At 35.5% G+C, this 15,938-nt stretch overlaps 1 protein-coding gene across 1 annotated transcript in view; it reads left to right on the plus strand.

The window, feature by feature from the left end:
- LOC149258271 (MADS-box transcription factor 23-like) overlaps positions 1-7,948 on the plus strand; it is a 544,032-nt gene extending 536,084 nt beyond the window's left edge. Inside the window, exons 5-8 of the mRNA XM_089371147.1 lie at positions 6,664-6,763; positions 6,900-6,941; positions 7,104-7,145; positions 7,273-7,948. Of these exons, the coding sequence (XP_089227273.1) occupies positions 6,664-6,763; positions 6,900-6,941; positions 7,104-7,145; positions 7,273-7,464 (376 nt within the window). The 3' untranslated portion in view covers positions 7,465-7,948. The remainder of the gene's footprint in view (positions 1-6,663; positions 6,764-6,899; positions 6,942-7,103; positions 7,146-7,272) is intronic.
- The last annotated feature ends 7,990 nt before the right edge of the window (positions 7,949-15,938 follow it).

Raw genomic sequence — 15,938 nt, forward strand, 5'->3', positions numbered from 1 at the left:
TTTTTGTTTTTGTTATGGGACCGTCCTTGTACAAACAAGGCATGACCATCTAGCTCTCCATATTTTTTTGTCTCATCTCCTCCGTCATCAATGATGAGAGTATTTCATCAAACTCCAAGCCAGTTGTATTTCTACCTATTGCAATAATCATACTATCCCACAAATCTGGTAGAGAACACAACAAACTGATGCACTTATCTTCATGTGAAATTTTAATATCTATAGATAATAACTAACTTACCATAGTATTAAATGTGTTCACATGCTTTTTCATCGAGTCTCCATCTTTCATCCTCAAGTTATACAACTTTTTCCGCAGGAACAATTTATACACCAGAGACTTAGATTGGTACAAAGTCCCGAACCTGTCCCACAAAACCTTCATCGTAGCTTCCCCTGATACATTCAACAATATTGAATCTCAGACACACAATCATATTGTGCTCTTTGCCTTCTGATCGAACTTCTTCCATTCTTCATCACACACTCCCATTGGTTTAGTACTAGGATCTACCACAATCCACTGATCCTTATCCACCAACATATCCTCCATCTTGAGTTTCCACAACTCAAAACTATGACCATCAAATTTCTCAATCTCTATCTTTCCATTGCTCGCCATCTTCTTTCACCACTAAAATTGATCTCATGAATCTCCCACTGAATAGGGTCTACCACAGGCCCAAGCAAAACCCCTCAGCAACAAAGGCATCACCTTGAGGCCAAAACAGCTTTGATACCAAATGTAGGTTTTAACCCCATACAAAAATTACCTGCATACAAATTCTAAAACACAAAAAATGAACAATGTTAGAGAATAATACATAAAACACATATACAGAGAGATTTTCCCCTGGATCCAAAAATCGGGACTACCAGTTTGATTTTTCATTATGTTCCTTTCAATGTTACAATACATATTTATACATGTCGAAGCATTCAATACCGTGGACTGAAAACCATCGCATCCAAAACCATGGGACCGAAAACCATCACGTCCAAAACCACGTGCGAAAATCATGCACAAAACCATAAGTAGGTCTGCCCAACCTAATATAGGGTCCAAAAAATAAATTTTTCAGTGATGGTGCCCCAGAACCCATAGAGGGGGATTACCTACACCCCTCAAACCCCTTGTGACCCCTCCACTACGTAATTGGCACAATGAAGGGGGGGCTCCATGCCCCCTCTAACCCCTCGGTTAAGTACGTGGGCTAGTCGTGGAAAGAATATAACACAACCCAATAAGGTATGGACACAAATCATAATGACCTAATGTTATTACAGAAGAAATGATGGTATAAGGCCTTCGAAATATTAAAAGTGAACACATTGAATGTGAAGGATGTACGCTAGGGAAACAAAAGAAGGAAGAATTTCTTGTACATAAAGATAGAAGAAAACATTAAATTCCTAAACTAGTGCATAGTAATGTATGTGGTCCTATGAAAACAAGGTCCCTTGGTGGATCATGTTACTTTCTTCTATTTATTGATGATAGAACTAGATATACCTGAGTGTAATTTATAAAAAATAAAATTCATGTGTTTGAATACTTTAAAGAATTTAAGAATATGGTTGAAAAGCAAATAGGAATGAGTATTAAAATTATTCGATCAGATAAAGGAGGTGAATACACTTTAGGAGATTATGATAAAATATTGTAAGAATCATGAAATTATGGAACAATTTATAATACCACATACACCTCAACAAAATGGAGTAGTTGAGAGGAAGAATAGAACATTAGTTGAATGTGCTCATAGCATGTTAAAAGGTAAAGGACTTTCTAATAGTTTTTGAGTTGAAGCCATCAATATAGATGCATATCTTAAGAATACAAGTGCTACAAAGCATCTTAAACACAAAACACCATTTGAAGAATTTTATGGTTTTAAATGTAAAGTTAGTCATTTGAGAATATTAGGATGTAATATTTTTTCTCATATTCCTGAAAAAGATGGGAGAAAAGTTGATTCCAAAGCTATCAAATGCATTTGATTGATTATTGTACAAAACAAAAAGCATACAAAATGTATGATCCAAATACTCACAAGGTTTTTTGCATGCAGAGATGCTACATTGCATGAGCATGTAGATGAAAAAATGAAAGAGGATGAACACAATGTATGACATCCTTCTTATGATAACTGCAAAGAGGAGTAATAAGTCGTAGAATCATCAAAAGATCAAGGTAATATGGCTATCCTAGAAGACATTTCAAGAAGTCAAAGCACACAAGAAGTGATGAAGGTACTCCACACAGAAGAAGAAAAGGAGAAGGAACTCCATAGAACAATGAGCCACTAAGAAGATCAACATGATAAATTCAAACCCCCATGAAGTATAAAGATTATGCTTTAATGTCTCAAATAATGACTGCTATTGAGCCTTTGAATTTGAACAAGCTAAAAATAATAAAGAATGAATCAATGTTATGAAATAATTAATGAATGGATTTTATTGAATTAATTAAAGATACAAAATTATAGTTATGTCATGAATTTGAGATGAAGGATCTTAGAGAGATGCACTATTGTTTAGGTCTTGAAGTATGGAGAGACAATGGACAAACATTAATCACACAATGAAAATATACAAGGGAGCTACTAACGAATTTTCATATGAACAAATGCAAAGCAGTATGTACTCCAAGGCAACATAATATCCAATTCTAAATAAATTATGGAACAAAAGAGGTGAATGACACATTGGATTGACAATTAGAGGGAAGCTTGAACTACCTCACTAGTAGTAGGCTAGATATTGCTTATACAGTTAGCATATTTAGTCAGTTCATTGCCAAGCCTCATGAGAGCCATTGGCTAGTTGGAAAAAGGGTTCTTTGGGAACTATTAATTTTGGTATTGAATACACTAATGATTGTAGTGTTGAGTTGATATGTCATTTTGATTCTGACTCGGCTGGAAAATGAGATGATAGGAAATCTACCAATGGATATGTGTTCAATATAGGATAAGGAGCGATATCATGCAATAGTAAGAAACATCCAATTGTTTCCTTGTCATCAAATGAAGATGAGTACAAAGCATTAACCAGTACTACTTGCAAATCAATATGTCTTAGAAGGATACTTGAAGATGTTGGACAAACACAACAAGAAGATAGAGATGTGATAATCAAAGCACCATCAAATTGGAAAATAGTCCTATATATCATGCAACATCAAGTCATATAGAAAGATAACATCATTTTGTAAGAGAAGAAGTAAAATCAAAATAATCATGCAAGCTCAACTCATAGAGAAAGATAACATCATTTTGTAAGAGAAGAAGTAAAATCAAAATAATTTGACTTAAAGTATTGTAATATAGATGAAAATGTGGTTGGCATATTCACCAAGCCTCTTGGAAAGGCTAAGTTTGAAATTTGTAGAAGTAAGTTATATGTTGTAGAAAATTGAAATCGTATTGTAAGCATAGTTGAGACTTAGAACAATAGTCATGTTAACATATAGGTCGTGATTAATGGGAGGTGTTAGAATAATCAGAGTTATTCTATATAGTTGGTGAAAAGACCATTTATACAATGTCTTTGTCTCTAGGTACTAAGCAGACAATAGGCATCTCTAGATACTCGGTGAATGTTGATGTTCAACCTTCTTGACTTGAATAAATTAACATCTTTGGTAATGGAATAGAGAAGTTTTTCATTTGTGCAATTTATGATATTCAACCTAAGGAAGATGTAAGCGCCTCTCTTCATGGGGTCTATGGAAGAAGTCACTAATCCAAAAAATACACAAACCAAATGAGTGGAACAACTAATTAAGGACCGAGTTATCATAACAATGGTTTTGTGACATGGAATGCAGTACTGCTCCAATACCACTTGAGAGGCAAGTTTTCTACATGGAATGTAGGAGATAGACAAAATTTAAAATTAGAAAAGGTCTTTGAAGAGGAGGACAAAGTTGTTATTCCTTTTAGATACACCTATGAAGTGACTCAAAAATTAGGGTTGTGTGAGATGTTCATAATAGAGATATGGATGGTAAAATTCACTGATGGATGAAAATCTGTAGAAGAGTTAAATTGGATGACAATTTGGTTGAGGAGTGGAAACTCTTTGGCCAAGGTCTAATTGATGTTAGCTTTGTCAAATTAAGGGACTGAATATAGAAGATCAATCTATCAAGGAGTTTGGGTATTCTTTTGTATTTCCTATATTAAATGAGCATCTTTATGTCTATTGGATATTTCCAAAATACTCTAGAATCTGATAGTCAAGAAAAGTCACCATTGACCCTCTCGTAACCGTTGGATTTTAAGATATTCCTTGACCAAAGTTGGTTGGGGATAGAAATTAGCTTGGGGATCGAAGGCCCCTTCACATAAGCATAAGCATAGTTTTCTATTTCTGGAACGACGTGCAAGTGTGCATAACTTATTTCTTTCATACCACTTCTCACAAATGCAAAAGAGAGCGGAGATATGGCATTGTGGTATGGGGCTTAAAAAAATGGTTGGATGATGAAGATCTTCAAGATCACGAGTCCGTAATTGCTTCGGTCGTTTATCAGCTATATCAGGTATGAGGTGTGTGTGAAAAACAATTTTTGAAAACAATTCTTCTTTTCCTATGTAGGCCTTATTTAAGTTGCAGTGTACAATTATCAGCGAAACTCCAAAAACTACTGGTGGGCGATGTGGTTTAAACAAATCAACCCCTTGAGGTTTTTTTTGGATGGAATGTCTAGTGGGAACCCGAGGGATTGTGGAAACTCTTATATATATCATATCCCTGTTGGTTTACATTCTTTTGGATTGATTAGTGTTTCAAACACCTCCGCAGAATTTATAAGCATTTTTCGTTTCACTCAGTTTGGAAATTAATGAAGGTTCTCTGGAACTTCAAAACTTTGGTGATTCAAAGCTTCTGATAAAGGGAATGAAGGGAAATTTCTGAGATCACAATTTGTTGTTGTCCACAGAATTTCTTTTCAAATTATGTGCTTTTAGCATAGCTTTCTAGACAGCAATAAAACTGTTGATAAGATTTCTAAGAGAACAGTGGAATCAGAAGCCCAGGGTCTAATGGTCATGTAAGGTGTGAATGGGGAGATTCACCGATTTCCTCTCAGGCAGATCTTCTAATAAGGAGTGGGATGCTTCACAGACTTATCCCGATGGGTAAATGCCAACCTGTGCAATGCAGGTTTTATCTTTCCTTTTCTTGGCTGATCCCGTGTTTTAAATCTGATTAACACCTGACCATTAGTTCAGGGTAATTTTGGTCACAGAATATAATCCTATGTTTCTGTGTGTCTCACTCATAGTTATTTGACCGATTATGAGGGCAGCGTGCATATTGTTATTATGCCATGGTAATATGGTTATCCATTTATTAAGTCGGTCAATTTCGTTATTTTGGCTGGCTTAGAATATGCTCTAAACTGATTTTGTTTGATTAAGAGTTAGGTTTTTTTTAGAGGTAGTAACCCCGAGATTCAGGAACATATGGCAGAATGAAAACCTGGCTCCTTAAAAACCACCAATAAATTATTACAAATTATCCTTGAAAAGTCTAGTGATGGATCAACCAGCATTGGTAGATAACAATGCTGTGAGACTAATAGGTTTTCCCCATTATATGGCTATTTTTGGAAAAGTATGTATTTCGAGAAGCCCGGTTCAATCAAACTAACTGTTTTGTGGCTGAATTTACCATGACGTTTAAACTCCTCTACGTGACACTTTTATTCGAGGTTTGAAAGAATGAAGGTGAAAGAAAATTATTGACAAGGTGCAAAACCGAAGGAAGAGGAATAGCTGCTGTCATACCATGGTCCCAAAGAGATGCAACGCTTGCTGCCATTGATATGACCCAAAGAGCTCCCAATAACTCTTTATTTTTGAAGTATTTTAACCCGCAAATGTACATTACACTTAGCAATTATTTATGCCTACTGTTACTGTTACGTTGTTCAATATAATTACTTTTGATTTATGCTCGTTGTTTTTGCAATCTGTAGCAGCGTTTGCAAATCGATCTTTCTTGCTCAGTGTGCTGCTGGTTGTAACAAATTTTGACAGCAGTCAAATATTGCAACACTGATTAAATCCACTGTAGTTTCGGGTTTTGTGTTAAGAAACACTTTGGATCAGTATACTATGAAATTTCATTCCATGTTAGAAGTTAAATTTATCAAACTGGATAATATACACTTAATTGTATTTCAGTTAACTAGACTATCTGCATTTGCATGAGATAAACTATCTGAGTTTGCATGAGATAGTTAACTGATGATTGCTTGAAATTAACTATAACTGAGTGTCAGTTTTCTCTATACATGATGTTAAATAAGACTAGGTATCAATTTTTTTGTTATTATATTGATTTAGTCATCTAAAATATATTCATTGAAGTGTACTTTCTCATAATTTTCCTGTATGTGCATCAATAGAACTAAATAAAATTCATTAATTATTTTCTTTATCAATTTTTTTCTTCTTTCCTTATATTTTGAGATCATGGTTTTCCAGCTAATACTACGAGTGTAGATTCAGCTATAATTTCACAGTTAGAATATAAACTGTAGGTTCCTATATGTGTTAATGCTACACCATTCATCAATTTATAGTTATAGCTGCCCAAAGGCATTAATAGATTTTCATTTACTAAATGTTTACTTTGTAGCAGAAATTTATTAGGTGAAGACCTTTCAGCATTAAGCGTGAAAGACCTCCATCATTTAGAGCAAGTACTAGAGCTGAGCTTACAACGTGTACGAGACAGAAAGGTTGTTAAACGCTTGTTTATCTACTCCACAGCTTCTACATTTTTGAAATCCGATAACAGTAAGAAATATCTTTCAAATAGTTGTACAGCATTCATCCCACATGAAACTTATATACTGATCTGCATTTGTATTTCAGGATAAAATTCTGAATGATGAAGTTGAAGAGCTAAGTCAAAAGGTCCAATTTAATCCTTCCTTTATCCATTGATTGAGCTTGTAAAACCATCATAATTTTCCCATCATGTTGTAGTGTGGGCCTCTCCTTTTATCAGCTTTATAATCCTATAATATTTTCAAGCTGTTCATTCTCATGTTCTCGCTTGCTGGCATTATGAAACAGGAACGTTGCTTGCTTGAGGAAAATATGAAATTACACAGGATGGTACACATCCTCACCTAAGTCAATTAATGATCACTGGGGAATATGAAAGGAACTAAGCACTTTGTTTTTGTATTTTATTGGGTATATTTAATGCTATAATTGTTTTGTATCTACATGCTATGCTTAGATCTCAATGCTGGAATCTTCAAGAGTAGCAGAAACAAGCAATGACTTCTGTTTGGGAAGTATGAACTGCAGTGAAGTACCAGGTGAAACATCCGAAGCGGCTATAAGTATTCCTAATTTCTCCCTTCAGCTGAACTCCTCTCAGAATTATCATTTGACATCAAAGAATAGAGTTGAAAATCAGACGTGGTAGCAGATTCTTTGATCCAAATGACATTTAGTCATATCATCATCTCTCGGATGCTGTACTGACTTAAAGGGTGTTAAATTCGTTGTAACACTAAATTACTAGTCTCATCATAATCGTCTCTGCACCAACTTAATGCAACTGGATGGTAATGAAAGAATGTGTATATTTACTCAACCAGGGGCCAAATTCTGATAATAAAGTTAAAAAGGTTGCCACCATGGCTGAAGCCACTGGACTATATTTACCTGAATTCCAACGGTGCATTGCCATAGACGATTTCATTTCACAGTCCTTTCTGCTTTGAAATAGTCGACATTTCTGCATGTTCTTGGGTCGTTATATTTCCTCGGGATTGATATATTTGTTAACACTATAAATTCCTGTGAATGACCTATGTTCTCAGAGCAAGACAACTACTTCTATGTAGTAATAAGGAACCAGTGGTTATTCTTCCATGAATTATGTACAGATTGTTGGACTTTAAATAGCAGAAGCATATAAAGGATACACTTTGTTAAACAATGTTAAACAGGATACAACTATTCTAATTGTGGGGTTTAATGGATTGTAAAAATTTATATACATAATATTTTATTAAAATTTAAAAAAATTAATATAATCAAAATTAATATACATAATGTTATTGTTGAGGATCTAAAGATATTATTGATATTGTAGGATTGCACTGGTATTGTTATTAGATAAGGGACAACGCAGGTTGTAGTTCATCTTAGTCTTCATCGTTCCTTTCAGCCACCATTTAGTATACTTCAAGTAAGCTTTCCATTTCAATAATTTTATTTTGGATGTTTTTCTCTGCTATTTTGGGTAAACAATGGTGTGTGATTTTTTATTTTTCTTATTATTTTTTACCAAAGATATATTTTTCATTATATATAATTCAATTTTTGAGATATTTATATCAGGAGTTTACAACTCAAAGTTTGTTTACAGCTTTTTCATTATATGTAATTCAATTTTTGAGATATTTATATCAGGAAGAATTTACAACTCGAAGTTTTCACCGGGAATTTACAACTCAAAGTTGTGAAAACTTCTGTTTTCAATATATTCGGACTAAAATTTAAACAAAATTATAAAAAAAATATATCAATTATTCCATATATTATACCTTCCGCGTATACGCATATCCTCGCCAAATGCATTTTGTTAATTACCTGATGTGAATATACTAGATTTTCTTTAGTATAAAGTTTATATAAGATTTTTTTCTAATTATTTCTACTTCTTCTCCACTCTATCCTATATTATTATGTGCAGAGTATGACGTAATAATTGTAATTTTTTTAAATCTTTTTTGATGACCATCATTTGTTGCTCTAATTGTGAGATGAATAAGAGGTTGTGATGTATGATTGCATTTGTTTTTTTATAAGAGGTTGTGATGTATGATTCAATTTGTATGAGATATTATATGTTTTTATTTTATTTTATATGAGGTAGATTATTAGAGATTTACTAATTTATTAGAAGTACTTTTATTTTGAAAAACTTCTGAACTGGACAATCTTAATAGTAAGCATTCCATTATAAATGGATCAGTCATCCTCGAAAAGCTAATGTCTAAACTCAACTTAGTCTTCCATATAATACCAGAGCTAACGTCTAAACTCAACTTAGTCTTCCATATAATACCAGAGCTCACGTCAGAACTCAACCTAGTCTTCCCTATAATACCAGACCTAACCTCTAAAGTCAAGTTCGTCTTAAGAAAAGTTAATGAAAGGAGAGTTTAAAGGTACATCAAAGCATGGCTCTCATAACATAATTTCATACAAATTTGATAGTGAATAGGAAGTACACTATCAAGGATGGATGAGTTCAATGAAACAAACCAAATGATTCCTCTGATAAAGACTTTATAGCGAACTTATAGTGAATAGGAAGTCGGTTACCAATTCATCGTGGATCAGTGTAATGAAAGAAATCATGGAGTCAACGAAAGAGATAAGCAAAGTCAAATTTCATTATAACCAATTTTGGCGCAAATAAAAATGGCATGTAAAATAAGTTTATGTAAATGTTAATATAAATTTTTATTAAGACTAATATGTTTGAACTTTAATTTGAAATAATTCGAACCTTAATTTCAAATAATTATTATTCGAAATTTAATTTGAAATAATTCGAACTTTAATTTTAAATAATTTTAAATAAAATATAATTAGTATTTTAATTTTATATTTATTAAATAATAGGAAAAATAATTAAATCTCTTAAAATCAAATCTCATTTTAAATGTAACTTTAGACACTTACTAACTTAAGAATTAAATGTCGAGCTAGATTTATATATATATATATATATATATATATATATATATATTTTATAATATTTTAATTTTTTTTTAATGTACTATGCCTATATATATATATATATATATATATAAATAATATGTTTTTTAATAAAATTTAAATATTAACTTATTATTTAATATTTATGGTCATATATATCTTATATTTTTATATACATTAATTTTTGTATTTTTAATTATAAGTTTGTTAATTGAAATTTTTAAGTTTTTATATAGTTGTTAATTATATATTTTGAAATATAAATTATTATTATTCAAAATTATTTCAATGTGATATGTATCTTGAATTGCAGAGAGGTTTTTTGGAGGTGGCTCTGCAATGTGAACTAGGATTTGAGTTAGGGTTTGGCCACTCGTAACCATGGCAAGATGTGGAGGAGGGAGTTTTGCTCCCTCCTATAGTCAAGTAGCTGCGAACAGAAGCAAGGGAGCTGGTCTACATCGCTTCAAGAAACCAACGGAGGAGACAACTGGGGATATTAACACAAGAAATATCAGGCCTCACGGGCAGGAAGAGAATCATGAGGAAGATAGCAGGGAGAAGAGGACAGAGGGTAGCAGTTAAAAAGCTGCATCTATGAGTGTGACAGGGGTCTGCAAACCCAAGTCGACCATTATTCCTCGGGTCGTTTCAAGTGACCCAACGCTACATGTGCACAGAGATCACATGGCGGAACATGCAGTTATATGCAAATTTATGGGGATTTTGCCAACAGAGAAGGCTTTGTACACATGGATAAGGAACCACTGGAAACCAAATGGAGAAATAAACCTTCACCTTGCGTCTAAGGGCTTCTTTACGGTTGTGTTCAGAAGCTTAGAGGATAAAGACAGAGTGTTTGAGGGAGGACCCTATTTTTACGCTGCTGTAGGCTTTTACATGCGACCATGGGTGATGAATTTTTTCCTTGAATGAGAAACATTCACTTTGGTATTGGTATGGATAAGACTTTACTCCCTTCCTTTAGATTATTGGCTGCTAGATTCTCTAAGGGCTAACAGCAACAAGCTAAGGAATTTTATAAAGATATTAGATGCGACTCTAAGAGGCAAATATACTTCCTTCACCCGGATTTGTGTGGAAATGGACATATCTAGGGCACTTCCGGATGAGATCATTTTAGAAGTGTATGACAAACAATGGGTGTAGGCGGTAGACTATGAACATGTCCCATTTAGGTGTCGTAAGTGCCATGAACACAGGCACCTATACAGAGACTTCCCATCAAACCAACTGGAGAGCAACATGAAAACGACCATAGGCAAAGATTGCGAGGGTTTCAGTAAGGTGGGTGGTAAAGGGAAAGGAGGAAAGGGGTACCAAAAGAAAATCAATGAGGACGAGCAATCGAGCCACAATAGTTTCAAGATCTTAGAAGAAGAAGCTGGAAACAACGGGGCAAACTAGGAATCAGAGACTAATCGCATTGAGAAGGAAAGGGATGCTAGGATGGAGGATACACCAGAGAATAGCCAACAAAAGGATGATCTACCGATCATTATGGAGCTCAGTAGGGACCATGAGATGACCCCAAGTGAGGCAGGAACGAAGGACCATGAACTGCAAGAGATTCTAGAGAGGGAGAATTTAGATCTAGGAAAGTTTTTGGAGTAGGGAATAACCAAAGGGGTTTACACACTAGCAAAAGAGGAGTTTGACAGGGTTTAACAACTCTTCCTTTCGAGATCCCAATCGAAGGGTTCTGGAGTCAAAAGAAACCATGACAGCTAGGATAATAGAGGGATGAAAACAATGGAGGAAACACTGGGGCACTCTTCGAAGAAGCCAGGTAGAAAAAGAGGAAGAAAAGACAGAATGAGCAGCTGACCGAAGGTGGAAAACTCATGATTAACTCAGGAAAGATGATAGATTTCACTAGTTACTCCTTTACAAACCTTTCTTAATGAAGCTTACAACCTAGAATATTAGGTATCTAAGAAGTAAAAGAAAACACAGAAGTCTTAGCAGTAGAATAAAAGAAGAAAAACCAGACACAAGATCACAGAAATATATAGAAAATGGTTGATCAAGTATGAGTATCTAGAGGTTAAGGTAGACAACTTGGCGGGGGGGACTCTTATGCTTTAGGATGCCAAGAAAATTGGAATCCTGGATGCTAAAGGATCTAGGAACGATCTATCTCTTGTGATTCAACCTTTGGGTGATAAGGAGATCTACATGATTAAAAACGTCTGCGTTCCTCAAAAACTAGTAGACAAACTCAAGCTTCTCACCTCCCTTGAGAATCTAAGAGAAAGATATCCCGATATGCCTTGGATTCTGGCAGGGGATTTCAATATGATCAAATCTCTTACAGAGAAAAAAGTTGGCACCAGAATACTAGGCAAAGACTTTATTACCTTCTAGAACTTCCTAAATAACATGGGACTAGTGGATACTCAAACAACAAATGACACTTTCACCTGGAAAAATAAAAGAGGAGGGGCTTCTCAATTTGCCTCTATACTAGATATATTCATAACCTCAGAGGACATCCTTCTCATAGGCCTTGACATGTTAGCTTTAATCCTTCCCTTTGGGGGTTCGGCCCACTGGCCTATCTAGCTTGAAGCCACTTTTATGGGTACTTCGAGGAATACACCTTTTAAGTTTGAAAATGTCTGGCTCTCTCACCCTGACTTCACCAGCAATATTAACAAATGGTGGATGGAAGATTTGCCCGTTCAAGGCACTAAAATGTTTATGCTGTAACAAAGAATTAAACACATCAAATCCAGACTTAAAGATTGAAACAAAAAATAGTTTGGTAATATTTTTAAATCCAAAAGAGAAGTTGAACAGAAACTCCATGGGACTAATTAGATCATCATCACAAATGGTTTTACTGAGGAAAGGAAAACTCAAGCTGATTCTCTTCAGAAGGAATGGCAAGATAGGTGCATGAAAGAGGAGATTTTCTGGAGACAAAAATCAAGGGTGCGGTGGATTAGAGAAGGGGAAAGAAACACGAAGTTTTTTTATAAATCAACTTTGGAACACAGGTCACATAACAGAATTTCAAAACTCAGAGATTTTCAAGGGAAAGAACTTATCTCCCACAAAGAAATGGAATCTATCCTAGTTCAACACTTCCTTAACATAACAAAGGATCCTCTCTTAGAAATATCATAGTTCATCAACAATTTAAAAAACTGCATTCTCAAGCTTGTAACTAGGGAAGACAATCACAATCTTAATAGGCTAGTGTCTAAAGATGAGGTCAGTGAAGTTATCAATGAGATGCAAATGGGAAAGCTCCTAGCCCGGATGGGTTCAATGTGGACTTCTTCAAAGCATGCTGGAAAAAAGTCAAACAAGACATCCTTGATGTTGTGGAAGACTCAAGAAGATCCAAAATGGTTTTGAAGGCTCTCAATGCCTCTTTCATAGCTTTGAATCTGAAGCAGGAAAAAGCTATAACACCGGACATATTCAGATCCATAGCTTTATGCAAAGTGTGGTACCAAAATTATTTCCAAAGTGATTGCTAATAGACTCAAGCCCCTTCTTCCAGCTCTTGTCTCAGAGGAGCAAGCTGGTTATGTGGAAGGAAGATAGATTCTCAATAACATCATACATCATACAAGCTCACGAGGTGGTACACTCTCTTAAGAGCAATAAGCAAGCCAATATGATCATAAAACTTGACCTAGTGAAAGCTTATGATAAGCTAAGCTGGTCTTACATTAGGGAAGTGCTAAGAGCTTATGGTTTCGACCACAACTGGATTACATGGGTTATGGCCCTTATTTCCACAGCTATTTTTCAATCCTCTTTAATGGCTCACCCTCTATAACCTTTAAGCCATATAAGGGTCTCAGACAAGGAGATCAGCTCTCCCCCTTACTCTTTGTGCTCATGACGGAAGGGATAGGTAGAGTGATCAAAATGGAAAATGTTGAAGGAAGAATCTAGGGACTGAAACTTACCATAGATGGTGCTACTTTGACTCATCAAAAATTTTTCAATGACATTATGTTGCAGGGTATTCCCACGGTTAAGGAAACCAAAGCTTTCAAACAAATCTTGAATGACTTTGCTATGGCAACTGGTACAGAGGTAAGCCTTGAAAAATCTAAGGTTTTCTTTCTCAACACTGACATTTCTATTTAGAGGAACCTCACCAGATTTCTCGAGTTTCCAAGGGATCAGTTATTTCCTAAGTACCTTGGAATGCCTCTTACGGAAAAACCTCTAAGCAAGGGAGTGTGGGCGCTGGTAATTAAAAAACTTCAGGATAAGATCAAGAAATGGACATGTAGGTCTTTGAATTTTGCATAGAGTTATGTGCTTACAAAGGCTGTCTTGCAGGCCATACCCATTTTCATGTTGTCAACTCTTCCTGCTCCTAAATGAGTTATGCAACACATTAGGAATATTCAAAGATATTTTCTTTGGGGCAGAGGGGAAGAGAAAACTAAGTGGGCTTTGGTAGCTTGAGACAAGCTCTGAAAACCTAAGGCCCATGGTGGTTTGGGGCTTCACTACCCTAAAAGCCTCAACATAGTTTTGGGTGCAAAACTTTGGTGGAGGTTTCTTAAGGAATTGGCAACACCTTGGGCTAAGATTTGGAAACAGGAATATGAAAATCATTGGTAGGAGGGAGATCATACCTAAATGTCTGGGCTTATCAAGGGTTCCCACATTTGGAATATTTCTTGGGAAAATAGAGTCATTTTCCACTAGCATAGCTTCTGGGAGATCTGAGCTGGGATCCTGGCAACATTTTGGGAGGATAACTCGCAAGAGGAACCAAACTTGTTTAGGGAAGAACTAACCACTCTTAAGAATGACACTGACAACGAAGGTTTATATATGGTAAGTGACTTCAAGGATCAGGCAAGGAACAATGGTAAATGGAGAATATGGAAGGATATCCCCTATAGTGAATAGAGCCCTTTGAAGGCCCAGGTAGGATCTCTTGCTCTAGACTTGGAATAGAGGAATATTTTTGCATCATCCTCGTCTGACTAACTATGATGGGGAAGAAACAGAGAAGGTAACTTCAACCTCAAAGAAGCTAAACGAATGGCCCTAGGGTTTGATTATCAAAACCCTGATAAGGTATCGAAGGAATTTTAGCAATACCCACATTGGATGAAAATAAAGCTATTTATGTGGTTGGTTCAACAAAATAAAATTATAACATGGGAAAATATTCTAAATAGGGGTTTTGTTGGCCCATCCACATTCCATCTATGTGGTTTACAAGAGGAGACGATCGAACACTTACTCAACCTTTACCCATTCACCTCTACCTGATGGGATTGGGTGGCCTCAGTCTTCAGGAAAATTGACAGGGACAAACTCAATATCACCAACACTTTGAAGAATTAGAGAAAATACTTCTCAGTGAATGAAATCATCAAAAAATATTGGACTTTGGTTCAAGGCTTTATAATCTAGGATGTCTGGAAAGAACGCAATGACAGGATTTTCAAGAACAAAATCGGCTCAACCGAGAACATTATTACACAAATATTACGACAGCTCAAAGACACTATTGAAGCCATTTTGTGGAGACCTCCTGAGGACCCTACTTTACGCTTGGATGCTCGTATACTGCTGCAATTGGGTCTCCATTCACTAGTTCCCCAGAGCATAAACAAGGGTGTGAGTGAGATAACTGTTGGTAAAGACTTCTCGCAACCTCCTCCTCATGGTTTCTTGAAAATCAATATAGATGGAGCCTCTAAGGGTAGCCCAGGGATTGTTGGATTTGGAGGGGTCATTAGAGATGAGCAGGGGCACATAAAGGATATCTTTCATAGCCATTTGGGGACTGCCACTAATAACATGGCAGAGCTCATGGCCTTAGAGCAGTGCCTAAAAATACTGATCAAGTCAAATTTACACAATGCCATAATTGAAGCTGACTCTGAATTGGTAATTAATGCGTCCAAGAAGATATGTAATGGAACGACTCCTGGAGAAGTTTCAAAACATTGGTGGCTTTTGCAGGTCTTTCAGTGTATTCATTCCCACCTGCGAACCCTAAGAACGGACAGCTTCATTCATGAGCAAAGAAAAGCTAATATGATAACTAATCATTTGGTGAATGAAGGAGTGCTTTGCAAGGAAAGTTATAGTGGGTATGCTTGGAATTCGACACCCTTGGAGAAATTGCGTGATGATTGTCAA

The sequence above is a fragment of the Pinus tabuliformis genome, chromosome 6 (assembly GCF_031772625.1).
Source record: "Pinus tabuliformis cultivar Carrire ecotype Pingquan chromosome 6, CPIR1, whole genome shotgun sequence".
NCBI lineage: Eukaryota > Viridiplantae > Streptophyta > Pinopsida > Pinales > Pinaceae > Pinus > Pinus tabuliformis.